Here is a 17,936-nt window from a genome sequence, read left to right as displayed (position 1 = left end):
TTTTCCATGTCTTTGGGGCTTTGCCGTTACCATGAAGGCTAGCCACCATTGACGAGCCAATTTCTGGAACTGCATAGCTACATGGTGTAGCTTGGAGGACTCCGTGAATCCTTCGTCTCCAAAGGCCGTATCAAATTGCTAGATGAAAGCCAATACTTTGTCGGTGGCACCAAAGGTGCCATCATAGGTGAGAAAAGAGATACTCTTTCCTCCCTCTTTGAACTTCTTGAGCTTTTGTGACTTCTGCCATGCAGGGTATGATTTGCAATATCCTCCCCTCTTGTATTCTCTAGGAGAATAGCCATAGCTTTCGTCGGAAGAGAAAGGTGAAGAAGAAGAAAAAAAGGATGACCTCTTTCTTGACCTTCTCTTCTTTTGTTTCCTCTCTTCTCTTTTGGAGTGTCGAGGAGAAGAACTGTGCGTTGACTGTTTTTTCTTGGGAGGTGTTGGCGATCGTGTAGACCATAGTCTTTGTAGAGCCACATCTTCAGAGGAACTTAGGGATTCATAACTTTGTTGTTCTTTGGATTCCTCCTTTTGTATGGGAGAGAGTCTTCTTTTGGGGGTCTCATCAAGAGGCCTCCTAAACTCTCTCTCCTTTTGGAGAGGAAGGAAAATCCCATAAGCACAAAGTTGTTAAGTAACTTCGGCTTGCAAAGCAGCGTTGCCCATAGCTTGCTGCAACCTAGTAATAAGATAATTGACAAACATAAGGGCATCATCATTAGCACCTTCATGTGAAAAATCAAAGTTATCAATGTTCATTCTACTCTCTTGGTTATTGTCAACCATGCTAATTATACTTATGTGCTTACTTAGTGTATTCTTTGGCAACTCAAAACCTTAGTTGCTACTCCTTTTAGCCTTTGAAAATCAACACTTAAGTATCTACACCCACAGCTTGAATTGGTTGATTATAGAGAGTAGTGGAGTGGGTTTAATATTGCAGAATTACCGAGCTAGCTCCTTTTGAACTTCTTATGGCTCAATAATGGTAAAACCATAGGCAAGCCTCGTAGAATAGAGACCATATCAATATGGCGGCTTGGGAGGCATTCAGGTGGAGATACACATTGTATGCCACAATGGAGAGGTGGTTTGCTAGACATGGTTTTGATATGGTGAGTCTACCACCGTTTCATATGATTTACATGCACAACACATAAAGGTTTTTTTCTGATTTGGAGAGGAATTAGTTTATTACATGTGATATGATGAAGGATTATGTGACACAGACATGGGTGGACCCATCAACTCAATTGCCTACGTTATGTAGAGATCATTTCCTACAAACTACAGAGCAGGGGCTCATTCAATGACCACAGTACATGTTGATATACATATCGCATGCTATGCAGAGCATCACTGGCCAATTTAGAGTGTCTTCACATAGACTCGAAGTAGACTGGGTAGAGAGCAGAAGGAGATACCACTGCCTCTGGGCCAATTAGTCACATCATTAAATTCCAGGATCAGCAATGCCTATGATATTTCTCGTCTGATATGTGAACGCTCGTGGGATAGATCTTACAGGTCTCATGGGATTGTTCCTACAAGCTCAAAAACTTGAATTTTTCTCCTCTGATAGACATTACAAGAACATACTCAGACAAGGAATAAGGGGAGAAGGGCAAAAACGTTAACTGCATACAAACAGGAAGCCTCAACTGACAAACAGAAAATAGGAGGGGATAAAAGAGGGGATTCTGTGCTTGGGGTTTGGGATGATGCAAAAATGGTTTGTGGTACATTTTCTCAAGGCTATAATTGAAAAACGGAGATAAACAAGGTGAAGCCTCATGTGGGCATTCTAAAGCACGAGGTCATATGGGCCATTAAACAGGTGGACCCTTTTGCAAGCAACAAAACACAGAGAATTCACATACCTATCTCTTTCTACTCTAAGGCATGTTTCTGCAAGCCAGAAAACCAAGAGAATTTGAGCATTGTGGGTCACATCTCCATTGACTGCGGGCCTGATGTCCTTGCTCCTCTCGCTCAATTCTGTAGGGAGTGTTCCACTCCTAGGCTACATGCAGATGGAGCCCTTCATGGCGTAAAATATTTGACATAACACAGTGCAACTTACCCTCCCGTAGAGCTGCTCTCTCTCTCTCTCTCTCTCTCTCTCTCTCTCTGTGGATCGTTCCTGCGCACTACTGAACCCTTGCAAGAGTGGTAATAGAAGTGCAAGCAGACTAAAATAATGCTGACTTGCTATGTACCACTATGTCAAAATAATCTTATCCACAGAAATGTGCAACTTGAAAGAAATCAATAGGCAGAAGCTACTGAGTTGCACATTCAGAAGAGTTTGAAATAAAAGTTGGTGAATATACCATATATACAAAACCCGCATTAAGAACAAAATGCGTATGTTGCTACTAATACAATCGAAAAAAAAGATGTGAAAAAGACTTGGAAGTGCATAATACCATAATAGCCTGCCATTTCAAACTTGTAGACCCTGCATTGCTCTCCTGTGCACCATACCAAACCAAGATAACACATAAAAGCTGGCAATCATTAACGGAGAAGATCAATGATAAGACTAACAGAAACAGCCACTCTTATGTTTCTCCCTCCAGCTCATGCTCATTTAAATCTGGACTTCTCATACAACATTATGTCTCCAGTTACATCAAAACCGGCAAGGTGAGCATACATCCACTGCTACATTCACCACCTGCCTTCAACACCTGCACCAGCACAACCATACATAAACTGTCGGCACACAATTTGCATAGTGGCACACACAAAGATAGATGATTGTTGCTCTGCTTCTTGAACAACCTAAAATTCAGCTCATATTCTTAAGGCAGTTTGCTCATATCATGAAGGAAGACAAGGGAAGGCAGGAAAACACATAAAGCATATGTAAATCCACGCTCAAAGCCTTCAAGGCCCACCATCGCAAAGTATTCTTTTAACATCCAGCAGGCAGTTCCAACTACAAATCCTTCATCAAACTCTAGAAAGTAGTTCGACTTTTTTGGCAGGGACAACTCAGAGTTGAAGTGTGCTGGACGTGTTACCCAACAGACACTCAGATTCCTTGAAAACCCTCCAGAAAAAACCATCTTGTGGCCAGGAACAAGTAGCTACTTTTCAGGCTGAAAGCTACTAATTTAAAAACACCTCACATCACCTTTCAATCATTGCTTTCAACCACAATTTCCAAATAGGCACAGGTGATTCCTCGTGACAAAAACCCATGAGGTTTGCTAAAGAGCACCTCTTGTGGTAACAAAGCATTCAGTCGCAGCTTTCAGAAGCATGCTTCCAGCATCTCTTGCCCTGCTCTTTCTTTTCAAAAGAGGTCCAAAAAAGCTTCTTCCCAGCTCTATTTAGCTGCCAGAGTGCGTTTCCACACTATATCACCAAATGATCAACATCCTTCACATGCCCATCTTGAAGAACAGTTTCCCTTCTGGAAGTAGAAGTAACTACCTGCCCTGAATCTCCAATGGTTTACCAGAACAAACTTCCCCAAATGTCTAAACATGCAATTTTCGTTTCAGCCCACCAGTTGCATCAACACGCAAGACAAGCCTTCAGCCTGGACCTTGGCCTTACAACGAGCAATCCATTGCTAATTCTCGCACCGGCAGCAAAATACCCTTCTGCTTTACTTCACCCATGTTTTCTACTGATTCTTAATCTCTCACATTGGACTTGGTGAGAACACTCCACTACCCACCATCAAACAACTGGCATACTTAATGTTCGACAAAACACACCTTGCCCATTTACCTGGCATCTTTATGAACTGATTCCTTCATATGCAATGTCCCCATCCACTTGTCAAGTCCTGCAAAATGGCTCTCAAAATGCCTCACAATAAGAACCCATAAACCTCGCTGAAGACATGAATCAGCAGACGGCTAACTTCCTCTGTGCACCTGCCTTTCTTGGAAAAAAAGAAAAACCTGCATCTCAAATGCATTGACAACCCCTGATGCACCCTTCATGACATGGGCCCACCCTTAACCTTCCTCATGTCAACTTGGTATGCCCAATCCATCCTGGGAAGCTACAGGTTGTTCCTCCTCTTCCATAAGCTCAGCAGTCTTGGGCCTTTTTGCCTCTTTGTGAGAATACTCTGTCTCACCAGTTCTCTTCACTGCCACATTACCTGGTGATGCCTCTGATTGTCGAGCCTCTCCAAGAGCCTTAAAATACAAAGCTTGCCATACATGGCCACAACGATACACTTTCTGCTTATTGACAGCTAGCTTCTGCATCTGCATCTCCACATATCGAAACAAGGCACCTGCAAAATCAAACTGCCCATGCTTCTGTACTCGCATGACATCCATGAACAACACCTCATTGAGATGAGTGGGTATCTGCCTGAAAGCAATGGCAGCAGAAATGAACTCTAAATAACCTTTATCCTTGACTTTCCTGAGGTGGATGCCCTGTGTATCGTTTCGTCGCTTCTCTGTGTCTCGCTTCGATTCTTGCAGGTATTGGGCTACCTCCGCTGAAGTCCAGTCCCCGCCCTTGGTCTGCCCACAAAGGCCCAAGGTGGCCTGAAGATTTTCTTTCGTAAGATGCAGAGGAATTCCCCTCACTACGGTCCGTCTTGTACTGGGATCGTAATTTGCAAGTGCGTCTACGGCAATGTCCTCCTCCAAATCTTGGTCGATGAGGTTGTAATAAGTCTGCAGCTGTGCCTTCTCGATCAACTCTTTGTCCGAATCAGACAGCTTGCACCTCTTGGGCGCTGTGGGCTGCATCCCGGTCGGTAGGTATTGGCACAGGAAAGATCCCCTACTACGTGTTCTGTGTCAGCAGAAAGGGACGCTTGTGGATGCAAAACCCTACAAAGAGAAAGGAGAGGTTGATTTTAGGAGGAGCCACAAAGCCAAAGGTCTATTGGTGGAGAGGCAAATTGAGATTAGGAAGTGTAACTCGGGGCTACAGAAATCCCACTCATCGTCAGTCACTTACTACTACTGGCTCAACACATACTCGTTAGCACATACTGGTAGGATTGATATTAAACTACCTCGAGACCTCCCAAGATTCCGTGCTGCCATATTCTTAGGAGATTGTTGTCATATCCTCCTGAAAGAAAGACGGGAGACGGTGGATTCGAACTCATCACCATCATGCACAAAGCCCTCTCATGATATGATGTAACCAACCAAGCAACTATGTCGAGGTGCTCAAACAGGGCAATTCATGCATTAAAAAAATATGGCAAGCGGTCCTCCTTCTACTCTGCCCACAACACTGAAATGCGCGTCCCATGCCATACTCGTCTCCCTGCGGCCCTGCGGGTCTATCCGCCGCCTTGCTCGCACGCCCACCTATTTGATTGCCACACTGCCATTTGCGTGTTCGTCGCGCATTGCCAGGCTGCTACGCCACTTGCGACCAGTATTTTCTGAGATTCGGCTTATTAAGCCTTTTTCCAAAATGGGTACGACATACTGGCTCAACACTTAATATATTCATTTGTTCATTAGATTCCTCTGAATCCCATCCCTCCCTTCACTTGGAGGCTTCCATTCCACTCTACAAAAGGGACGCAGCAGACTCGAACTCAGGTGTTGAACGTCAATGACCTCTATTGAACCCTCATAACCACTTGCGCCAACACGTCATGTGATAGCTATGATAATTTGTATTATCTAAAAAAATTCTAGGAGCTGTGCGCCTGTCAGGTCCAAGCTCCAGCGCATCTTCATATGCAGTGCACCTCTCCTCACGGGCAGCCCTCAACCTTGCTGACTCGGCTCACCCCTTACTGCTTGTTCTCCTGCTTCGCGCGACATCTTAGACTCGTCGCATCTCACTTGATTCGCATTTTTTTTACAATAAATTCCAGCCGGTACCCCCTACTTGTATGCCCTCTTGTCTGGAACTCACTAGAGGATCATATAGCCATGTAAGAGTTCTGAAAGAGGGTAGGACCTTGAGCTCCCTAGGGCAGTGCATAGTTTGCCCATTCTAAAGGGCAGTCTAAGAGCTTCTCTCTCGCGATTTGCATAGGGTAGGACCTTCAGCTCCCTAGGGTAGTGCACTGGTGATTGATTGCGCTTTCTAAAAGCCAGTCTGAGAGCTTCTCTCTCACGATTTGCATCCCCATATCAATCAAACTATTTTTGCATCTTTGGGTTGTGAAGCATCAAAGTGGTTGATCTTTTTGCTTGCTCTCCATATTGATCCCCTTTATTATGCCAAGGCACACCATTACATCTCCACTCATGCGTTCATGGTCTTTTCTACACAATAATATGTCATCGTTGCAATCAAACCACTTTGCAATATGCATAAGCGACTCCAAAACCACCCATCCCTCAACCATGCTACCCTTTGAATAGGCTCTTTTGTGCACAAAGCCCTTAGCCCTTCTGTAACATTTAATGGCCTAAAAACTTGTGTGTAGCGGAAATTAGCATGAACATAGTGGGCATTTCATTAGAATAGATTCCTAATGAGAATTACAAGAGTGCTTGGGTGGAGAGAGCAACAAAAAGCATAACACCTAGTTAGATAGCATCAACAATACTTTCAAAAGAGAGAGAAATTAAGCTATTGACAACAGTTGAGGACCGGATTTGCATGGAGCCGGTCCCCCCTCCAAAAGGCTTTGTATTATGGTTTCTCCCATCAAGAGAGACATTGTACAATACAATTCTTTGTGTTCCTTCAAGACTAGCTAGTGCAATGAAGATGAAAGCTTCATGCACTAAGCAAAACACTTAATAAACACAACATCAAGTATCCCCGGTCTCAGACCCAAGACCTCACACACCTTCGAAGATGGTGAGAGCTAGCAGGGTATGAGAGTAGATTGAGAGGAAGAAGGAGTATCTTACGAGAAAGATGTACATCTCCTCACATAATCACTCATATTAGCATAGCTTAGCTTAGTAATTAGCTTGGTAGAGGAGATGAGCATGCATTGAAGCTTGGCTCTTGGTTGGATTTGCATCCACATGCCAAGAGTATGTCGATGTAGACTTCTATCTCACAAGCTTGGAGTAGGTGATGAGCTCTCCATTAAAGCTTGGGAAGAGATAGTCTTCTTTACTTCTCACATAGACTGTGTGAGAGTGTGTGTGTGTGTGTGTGATAATGCCTTGCAAAAATCAGTCCCCTCTCTCTCTTGGGCGAGCCCTCTTGCTATTTGCTCTTGCTCAACCCTCATTGGCCCTCCCCAAGTCAAGCCAATGACTATTAAGCAGCATAACTGATAGCCTTCTGACATGTGTCCCCCTTTCCCCTTTTGTGAGAGCTTTAGGTAATTTAATAATTCATCTAAACTCTCATTGGACCCCTTTGCCTCCTGGCCAATAGGAATCAAGCAAGCCATTGGGCTGTTGAATGCTCATTGGACCCCTTGGGAGACTGTCAATAGTCATCTAGGAGACTTAATTCTCATTGGTTCATTTATTAAGTGTTTTTGAATTAATTAAACTAGATTTACTCTAGCCTAATTCTCATTGGTCCACCTCCAAGGCCATCCAATAGGAATTGGGTACACCTTGTGGGCATCTGGCCTAGGGAGCTGACATGTGTCCCTCATTCCCTTTGTGTAAAGGGAGCCTGTGTGTGTGTGTGTGTGTGTGTGTGACTTTCTCTCTCATCCCCTACTCCCAAGGCTCTCCCCCTCCTATGTAGGGATTTGAAAAGACTTTTTGGTCACACAAAGCATCCAATTTCCCCTAGGGCTGACCTTTGGACACAACCTTTGAATTTTGGATTCCTTAGCACGTTGGAAGTCTTAATGGGCTGAACCTTAGGGTCTTTTCAGCCCATTGTTGCACATGGCTCTTTTGCAGATGGCCCCCCCTTTGGATCCCTATTTTCCCTCCTTTGGATCCCTACTATGGCCGGTCTGCTAGCTTAACCAATATTTTAGCTTTTTCTCCCCTGGCACTTCCCCACATTAAATGATCAGTTTAATATGAGAAAATCATTTAGGAGAATTAGATATTGATTATTATGACATTACCTCTCACTTGAAATCATAGTCGTCCTCGACTATGGTGTAGAGAAGATAAATCATATTCATGAGTCCTTTTCTTAGCGGGTAGAGGATCCCTATGTTACCCTACGACATCATTCCACAATGGATGACTAGTCCATTTGGCGCTTGAGAGCCTGAGGCTGCCGCAAGCATGTCTGCACATTAGTCCAATCAGTCTTCCATAGTAGAGTGACAAGCTCTACTTGGTGTTTGGGAGACGTCGTCTCCGCAAACTTGATCTAAGCATGCATACTACTTCATTTTTGTGCACAATAAAGAAAAAGAGAGTCTTATAAGACAAAAAAAAACTTTGTTCATTTTTAACATTTTGTACATTTGCTTACTCTTGGGAAGCATTGTAAGCATTGACAAGGTTTAGGTTATCCTTTAATTGTGTGCCTTGCATCCATCTAGCATCTTCAAAAGGATAATTCTTAAACTTAATAAGATATCGTTGGATAGTCTTACCGCCTCTTAATACCTTGTCTTCATGTCGGAGAATGGACTCGGGCTGCAGCACCTCCTCTTGGTCCTCGATCTTCGGTGGGTCTTCAATAGTTGGTTCTTGAGGTGGCTCTCCTTTGTAAGGCTTTAATAGGCTCACATGGAAAGCATTGTGTATGAGCCAATGATTGGGCAACTTGAGTTGATAGGCCATCTCATTGATTGGCCTAAGAATCTCGAAGGGACCATAGTACCTTTTTGCTAGTTTAGCATAGTACTTTTGGTGGCCCGTAGGATTCTTGGCCGTTGTGTGCCTTAATCGAGCCTTGGGAAACTTTAATAAGACCCAATGATTTTCTTTAAAGGCTTGGGCTCTTCTGTGCTTGTCAGCAACAGCCTTTTGCCTTTGCTGTGAGATAGAGATAACATCCTTAATCTTTTGAAAAGATTCTTGTAGGTCTCGGCTATACTCATCTACAGCGAAGCTCTTCCCACGTACCTTAAGTAGCAAGGGACTTTTTGATCTTCCCTCAATTACCTCGAAAGGTGCTTTTCCCGTGGAAGTATGTATAGTGTTATTGTAAGCATACTCCACTAAGGGTAAGTACTTCTCCCATTGGGATCTTTGATCTACTTCCGTTACATAGGTTTTAGTAGATCGAGAATGGTTAGGTTAGCTATTTCACTTTGGCCATCCGTTTGTGGATGATAGGCCGAAGAGAAGTTTAGCCTTGTCCCTAAATTCTCAAAGAGACCCTTCCAAAAATTACTGGTCATTCTAGGATCTCTATCCGACACTATGGACATTGGCAAGCCATGGTACTTGAAAATTTGTGAAATGAAGAGGGTTGCCATTTGATGGGCTTTGATAGTCTTTTTGACAGGTATAAAATGAGCTTGTTTACTAAACCTGTCTACTATCGTCCATATTCCCGTATTCCCATGGATAGACTTAGGCAATCCAAAGATAAAATCCATGGATATGCTCTCCCATGGTGAATTAGGGATTGGCAAGGGTTGAAGCAATCCAAGTTGCTTCCCTCTATCAAATTTTGTCTTTTGGCATACCACACATTTAGAAACATACTCTTGTATGTTCACTTTCATGGTAGGCCAATAGAAATATGTTTCAATTCCCTTTAAGGTAGACTGAATCCCTCTATGCCCCACATAAGGTGGAGCATGAGATTCATACATTACTTTCTCACGTAGTGAGTTAGTAACGCATAGTCTATTGCCATAGAGAAGATAACCATCTTGTAAAGTAAATGGTTCTTCTTTCTTTCCTAATGCAAGGGCTGAAATCACATCTCTAAAATCGTGATCAATAGCATGCTCATCTATCATTGAAGATAGATCATTGTGAGTTGCTATGGAAACCGCATTCACTCTCGGCCGTCTTGAGAGTGCATCAACTACTTGATTATGCTTTCCAGCAATGTGAGCAATATGAAAATGAAATTGCGAAAGGAAATTTGCCCACCTCATTTTTTTGTCGGAGAGCTTGGTCTGCGTCATGAAGTACTTAAGACTTTGGTGATCCGTTCGTAGAATGAAAGGAGTCCCCAATAAATAGTGCTTCCATGAGTCTAAGGCATGTAGAACTGCAAGGAGTTCCTTTTCGTATATGCCTAGAGCTTGCTCAATAGGGTCGAGCCTTCGACTCTCATAGCCTATGGCGTGCCCTTCTCGGAGAAAAACAGCTCCAAGGCAATCACCACAAGCATCACATTGGACCTCAAATGGTTTTGAGAGATACGGTAGTGTAAGCACAAGCTGAGAGATAAGCTTTTCGAAAGCATTGTTCTCCTTAGCAGACCATGTGTACCTAACGCTTTTCTTCGTTAGGTCATGTAATGGTCCCGCAATTTGTGAGAACTTTTCTATGAAGCGTCTATAGTATGCACACATACCTATAAAGCTTCCTAATTCGTGAAGATTCCTTGGTTTAGGCCATCCTTTTATTACCTCTAACTTGATGCATCCATTTGGATGCCATCTTGAGAGATAATGTGACCTAAATACTAAATCTCTTGCAAGAAAAAAATCACTTTTCTTTCAATTAACATAAAGTTTATTCTCTCTTAAAACTTGAAATATTACCTGGAGGTGTTGCTTGTGTTCGTCTAATGAATTAGAGTAGATGATAATATCATCAAAGAACACTCCACTGAAGGTTCGATGAGGCCTAAACAGCTTCTCCATCAAGCGGTTGAATGTGGTTGGTGCATTGGTCAAGCCAAAAGGCATGACAATGTATTCGTAAAGACCAAATGTGGTGCGAAATGCGGTCTTTACAATGTCTTGATCAACTATCCTTATTTGATGATAGCCACTTTTTAGGTCAATCCTTGTAGCTTATCAAATAGGTCTTCTACCCGTGGAACGGGAAACCTATTCTTGATAGTGATCCTATTTAGTGCTCTATAGTCGACACACATACGATATGTGCCGTCTTTCTTTTGCACTAATAGCACAGGTGAGCAAAATGGAGATGAGCTAGGCCTAACCATGCCCTTCTCAACTAACTCATGCACTTGCCGCATAATCTCCTCTTGTTGAGCTTGAGAAACTCTATAAGGAGGTTTGTTAGGCGGTGAACTTCCTGGAAGAAGTTCAATTGCATGGTCATCATTACCTCGTTTAGGAGGTAGCTCACAAGGGATGTCGTCAATAAAAACATCTTGAAACCCCTTGAGAAAATTGGATAACTCTAATTCCTTTTGGCTGCTTTTATTTTCTTTTGTTAAAGCATTAGGTTCATTTTGAGAATCTTTAACAAAAATCATGTACACGGAAATAGAGCTCTTTATTGACTTGTTGAAAGCTGGTGTATGTACAATGGGGATAGTGTTACCCATTTCCTTAGCATCTATATACACGTCTTTTTCCCTGAACTTAAAGGAGATTCTCCTTTCAGGAAATTTAACATTGGCAGCCAGGCGGTCAAACCATGGTGCCCCTAGGATTACATCCTCATGTTTGAGAGGAGAGATAAAGAAGTCCTCTTTGTCCACATAGCTTTGAACATGAAGCCTCAATTTCTCGATTAAGGGAGTGGCTGAAGCTTCTTGTTCCTTGAAAGCACTGTCTGCGGGTAGGACATCTCCCATCTCGTCGGCTTGTATGCCTAGCTTGGTGGCCAACTCTATAGATATAAAATTGTGAGTAGAACCAGGGTCAAAGAGAATAAAAGCATCATGTTCTCTTACCTTTTCCCAAGCATGGCATAGAGGAGATCCTTTGTGATAAGTTTGGTGAGTCTCCTCCTCTTGGATTTCAACTAAGGAAGCTCTAGGAGGATCTTGGCGGTTGTTCTTTTGGGGACAAGCGCGGTACGCATGCCCTTGTTCTCCGCACTTGAAACACCGTTTATCCTTGCGATAACGCTCAAGCTCTTCAGGAGAGAGTTCGTTCTTACCTTTGTAAACTCCCTTCTCTTTAGCTTTGTTGGAGTTGCCCTTAGGAGACTTTTGGACATTGTCGTTCCCCTTAGGCTCATTGGAACCCTTGTTTTCCGGGGGCTTATTATTTCTTTTAGCCCCCGTTTGGAAATTGATTCGAGACGCCACCATAGTATGGTGTATTACCACCGATATGGTACGTGGCCTTTGGGAGTTGACATACTCCGCCATTTCTTCGGTTAAGCCCGCACAAAATTGTTGCTTTTGCTCTCCAAAATCCAACTTTTTGAAGACAGTGGCTTTGAGTTGTAGGTCCCAAAACTTGTCTACATATTTGTGGATGGATTCATAGGGAGAGAGCTTTAAGCTTCGCCATTCGGTGAGTACTTTGTCTTTGGCATCGGTGGCCAAAAACTGCTTCATAATGGAAGCTCTTAAATCTTTCCATGTTCGTGGAGCTTCACCGTTGGTTCGTAGGCTAGCCCACCATTGCCTGTCGGACTTTTGAACGTGCCTAGCTACATGGCGTAGCTTAGAGGACTTTGTGAAGCCCTCATCTCCAAACGCCGCATCAAACTGTTGGATAAAGGCCAAGACTTTGTCCGTAGCACCAAAGGTGCCATCATAGGTAAGGAAAGAGATGCTCTTCCCTCCCTCTTTCAACTTCTTCAACTTGGATGACCTCTTCCATGCGGCATAGGATTTCCTATGGCCTCTTCTTTTTGATGGTTCAAAGGTTGCACCATCACTTTCTTCAGAAGGTGAAGAATTTGAAGAAGGTGGAAAAGAGGGTGACCTCTTTCTCGCCTTTTTCTTGTCTTGATCTTCGTCATCTTCACCATCACTTTCATAAGAGGAAGAGGATGAAGAAGATGGAGAAGAGGGTGTCCTCTTTATCACCTTTTTCTTCTCTTGCTTTTTATCATCTCTCTTTGAATTATGGTGTGGAGAAGAGTGTGATGGTCTTCTCCGCTTTGGTGGTGATGGAGAGCGTTTAGCCCGCCGTCTTCGTGGAGCCATCTTCACCGAGGTGGCAGGAGACTCACTTCTTTCTCGTTCCTTCGGTGGAGGCTCTTGAGTTCTCCTTTGGGAAGGAGATGCATCATCAAGAAGTAAATTCTTGAGCCTTTCGTATGGATTCTCTTCTTCTTCCCGAATCGGAGAGAGACCTCTTTTGGGAGTCTCACAAGGAGGCTTCCTAGGTGTTCTCTCGTCATGGTGATGAGCTTGGAGAATCCCGTGAGCATGGAGCTGCCGTTGCACTTCACTTTGGAGAGATGGATTGCCCAAGGTTTGTTGAAGCCTAGAAACAAGATAGTTAACAAGCATCGAAGCATCATTAGAAGCTTGCTCATTAGCAAAATCAAAGTTATCAACATTAATTTCACTCTCTTTACTATTGTCATCCATTCTAACAACTTTTAGGTGTAAACTTTTTAGGTGTACTTTGGCACTTCAAGCCCTAGCTGCTACTCCTCTTTACCCCTTTAGAAAAAGCACTCAAGCTACTGTACCCGCGGCTCGAATACCATTAATTGCAAGGAATAGAAGAGAGGGTCTTTCAACACCAAAACAACACCGGCTCCTGTCAAGCTTCTAATAGCTCAATAGTGGTTAAGCCGTAGGCAAGCCCTGTAGGACTCCACTATTAAGACCTAACTCTTGACGGTGATGCCCCGTTATCTGCACTAAGGCAGGCGCACTGCAAGGCTGAAAAATCCCTATTCTACTTACTCACAGGCAATTAATAATACCAACCATTTATAGCTAGCTCGAGGACCTCCCTTCTTGAGCAAGAAAAGAGAAACCTTGTGCTCTGATAACAATGTAACATTTAATGGCCTAAAAACTTGTGTGTAGCGGAAATTAGCATGAACATAGTGGGCATTTCATTAGAATAGATTCCTAATGAGAATTACAAGAGTGCTTGGGTGGAGAGAGCAACAAAAAGCATAACACCTAGTTAGATAGCATCAACAATACTTTCAAAAGAGAGAGAAATTAAGCTATTGACAACAGTTGAGGACCGGATTTGCATGGAGCCGGTCCCCCCTCCAAAAGGCTTTGTATTATGGTTTCTCCCATCAAGAGAGACATTGTACAATACAATTCTTTGTGTTCCTTCAAGACTAGCTAGTGCAATGAAGATGAAAGCTTCATGCACTAAGCAAAACACTTAATAAACACAACATCAATTATCCCCGGTCTCAGACCCAAGACCTCACACACCTTCGAAGATGGTGAGAGCTAGCAGGGTATGAGAGTAGATTGAGAGGAAGAAGGAGTATCTTACGAGAAAGATGTACATCTCCTCACATAATCACTCATATTAGCATAGCTTAGCTTAGTAATTAGCTTGGTAGAGGAGATGAGCATGCATTGAAGCTTGGCTCTTGGTTGGATTTGCATCCACATGCCAAGAGTATGTCGATGTAGACTTCTATCTCACAAGCTTGGAGTAGGTGATGAGCTCTCCATTAAAGCTTGGGAAGAGATAGTCTTCTTTACTTCTCACATAGACTGTGTGAGAGTGTGTGTGTGAGTGTGTGATAATGCCTTGCAAAAATCAGCCCCCTCTCTCTCTTGGGCGAGCCCTCTTGCTATTTGCTCTTGCTCAACCCTCATTGGCCCTCCCCAAGTCAAGCCAATGACTATTAAGCAGCATAACTGATAGCCTTCTGACATGTGTCCCCCTTTCCCCTTTTGTGAGAGCTTTAGGTAATTTAATAATTCATCTAAACTCTCATTGGACCCCTTTGCCTCCTGGCCAATAGGAATCAGGCAAGCCATTGGGCTGTTGAATGCTCATTGGACCCCTTGGGAGACTGTCCAATAGTCATATAGGAGACTTAATTCTCATTGGTTCATTTATTAAGTGTTTTTGAATTAATTAAACTAGATTTACTCTAGCCTAATTCTCATTGGTCCACCTCCAAGGCCATCCAATAGGAATTGGGTACACCTTGTGGGCATCAGGGCTAGGGAGCTGACATGTGTCCCTCATTCCCTTTGTGTAAAGGGAGCCTGTGTGTGTGTGTGTGTGTGTGTGTGACTTTCTCTCTCATCCCCTACTCCCAAGGCTCGCCCCCTCCTATGTAGGGATTTGAAAAGACTTTTTGGTCACACAAAGCATCCAATTTCCCCTAGGGTTGACCTTTGGACACAACCTTTGAATTTTGGAACCTTAGCATTTTGGAAGTCTTAATGGGCTGAACCTTAGGGTCTCTTTAACCCATTGTTGCACATGGATCTTTTGCAGATGGCCCCCCCTTTGGATCCCTATTTTCCGTCCTTTGGATCCCTACTGTGGCCGGTCTGCTAGATTAACCAATATTCTAGCTTTTTCTCCCCTGGCACTTCCCCACTTTAAATGATCAGTTTAATATGAGAAAATCATTTAGGAGAATTAGATATTGATTATTATGACACCTTCAAGGTCTTCATAAGCACTATTTTGTAAGAACATCAATCTAAATCCTTGCAATTTCCACTTTGCCGACTATGTGCACCAAGCGATGTAATGATGTACTTGAATAGCAAGAATGGTGGAGGAGAAGTCTCTTCACATATATAAACAAATTCTATTGTATTTTTCATGGCAATCTGTATGGAGGTTGTTTCAATTTCCCTTTGCCTAATCCAATGGACTTGCTTCGCAAGCTTGTAGATGTTGGAGTGAACAAGCATAGACAAAGATCCGCGGATGGCCACAAGAAAAATAAACTATGAAGAAGAAATTTATAACATTAGGTAGATAATGGAGTAAAATATAGAAACATGTAATCATTGGAACCAAGACTTGATGAGAAAATTTCCTATGCACTTGACACATGTTATGCTCATGGTGCGACTTTGGACTAGTAAGTTTTCCATCCTTTGTTGGTGGTTGCAAGGATCATATAATCTCCTTCATCTTGAGGTCTTTGGCCTTGTACAGAAACCAATCCTCCCATCCATGATAGTGTGCAACCAATAATGCTCCATCTGACAAACATTCCACAAGTCCACCCTAGCACCAACCATATATTTCTTTCCAATGAGATGTTCCCACGCGACAAGCTTCCCACATTCTTACATATGTGCATCAGATCTAGCAAATTATAAAGCAACTCAAACAATATTATGTGGACAAGTAAAGCAAATTAAACAATATTGAAAACCGGGTCATCCTCTGTGGAAGACCCCCATCATGTGGACACTTTTGCTGCAAGCATTCCCTTGCAGTCATTTGTTGAGGCTCCTGCCCCACAATACGCTCATGCAAATCATGGGAATCTTGAAGAAACGCCTAGTGACCCTCCTAGAACCTTATCCTCAACACTGATGACCAACAAGTATACAACCTTGGCCTGCACATGGAGCATGCATTGTAGCCACGAAGTCATAAGTTTGTAAATATATGACATTGAATAAAGTGCACATACCAAATGGATACAATCATGTGCTACAACAATATTGAGAAATATTCACTCTACTTGGAGAATTTTCTAGAACCCAAAAAGTCATGCATTGTCCGTATTGGAATACCTTTACTTAGGATGCTACGATGACCTGCATGTTGGCTCATGTCGGCCACTTTGATGCCTCTCTAGAGATTTTGTATCTCTTTTAGTATAGGAAGAAGATACACATCCATGTTCATCACTTTGTATCATCCCTCAATATAATCAAGCTTAAGAACAAGTGGCCGTTCTTTGTTGCCAACCATGGTGGGATATTGCTGTTGGGAGTTTGTGTCACGCCTAGGGTAAGATGGGCCAGGCCAAGGGCTAGGACACACATGCGGTACAAGGGGCCTATATTTAGCAAGCCAAGGGCCTATATATGGCATGGTTGGGTGGAGATATGCATGGGCTAGTCCCCAGTCTCTTACACTGGTATTAGAGCTATAAGGGAGGGAAGGCAGGAAGCATGGAGCTCCAAGGTGGATGATGTTCGTTCTTTTTCCATCTCTCCCTCTTGCATATACACAAGGCTATGGCTATGCCTTAGCAGGAGTGTTGGGCGAAGAGGGGGAGATCGAACGCTTAAACTATTCAACACAAGCTTCCAAGCAATCACCATCAACCTGTCCACCTCTTCTTCCAATTTCCAAGCACACACACTTACCTAGACTATCACACACACACACACACACACACACACACAGTAAACATAGAATTGACATAGACAAGCTTGTAAGAGAGTGTAAGAGATGTGTAAGAGATGGAGACTAGATTAGAGAGTACACAGCAAATAACCATAGCTTAAGAGAGTAGAGAAGAGAATCTGCAAGAGAAAGGCCTAAATCTAGCCCCAAACTCCACGGCACCTCTCTTGTGGAGTTGGTATTTAATATAATATTTTGAGTTTAAGGTGCCAAAAATTGAGGCCCCTCTTTTACAACCACTTTCACTTTTGTAATGAGTGAAGCTCATTAGTTCTTGCATGACCCATAAGGGGAGTTCCCACTACAACTATTTACAGAGCCATAGTGGCTTATTGAAATGATGTTCTAAGATACTGTGCAAATATAAAATGGCCAAGAGATAATTGTCGTCGCCTCTTCATCAACTCCCCACATTCCACTCTACAAAATCATCATCAACTCAATTAGTAAAATAAATAGGCAGCACATAATTAACCATTACGCCCAGCTATCCCAATTGCATCTAACTACTACAACAGGAGGGTGCCCAGTCTCGTAACATCCCTCCCACCAGGGATAGCAACTGTCCTCAGTTGCTCAGTAGAGAAATCAACTGGACCGTGAGTGATGGAAAGTGTGGAGAAGGTCGGGAAAGTTGCGAAAAAACTTTTCAAGCATCCATTTGGCATCCTCTCTAGGGTGGCCCTTGAAAGTCAAAAGGTAACGGTTATAAACCATTCCAGTGCGTGTAGTGGTGGTCTCATGGTCAACTATTTTGTCAGGGATGAGTTGCTCTTCTTGGTCTACAAGTGAAGGTGGGTCTTCATAAATGTGGTGTGTAGGTAGGGGTCCTCGGAATGGGCGTAAAAGACTAATGTGAAAGGCGTTGTGAATGTGCCAATGTGCAGGTATTTCTAAACAAAAAGAAACATCATTAATGACAACTGAAATTTTGAAGGGTCCATAAAAACGA

At 43.1% G+C, this 17,936-nt stretch overlaps 1 protein-coding gene across 1 annotated transcript; it reads right to left on the bottom strand.

Annotated features, from left to right (window-relative positions):
- Positions 1 to 2,228: 2,228 nt before the first annotated feature.
- Positions 2,229 to 4,915, bottom strand: LOC147465026 (uncharacterized). The gene has a single exon (XM_086517474.1). It carries the CDS (start codon positions 4,740 to 4,742, stop codon positions 4,002 to 4,004), a length of 741 nt encoding a protein of 246 aa, XP_086373600.1. The 5' UTR covers positions 4,743 to 4,915; the 3' UTR covers positions 2,229 to 4,001.
- Positions 4,916 to 17,936: the final 13,021 nt, after the last annotated feature.

Source organism: Adiantum capillus-veneris, chromosome 1, assembly GCF_014529385.1.
Source record: "Adiantum capillus-veneris isolate H3 chromosome 1, ASM1452938v2, whole genome shotgun sequence".
Taxonomy (NCBI): Eukaryota; Viridiplantae; Streptophyta; class Polypodiopsida; order Polypodiales; family Pteridaceae; genus Adiantum; species Adiantum capillus-veneris.
This window is presented reverse-complemented; position numbering and strand designations above follow the sequence as displayed.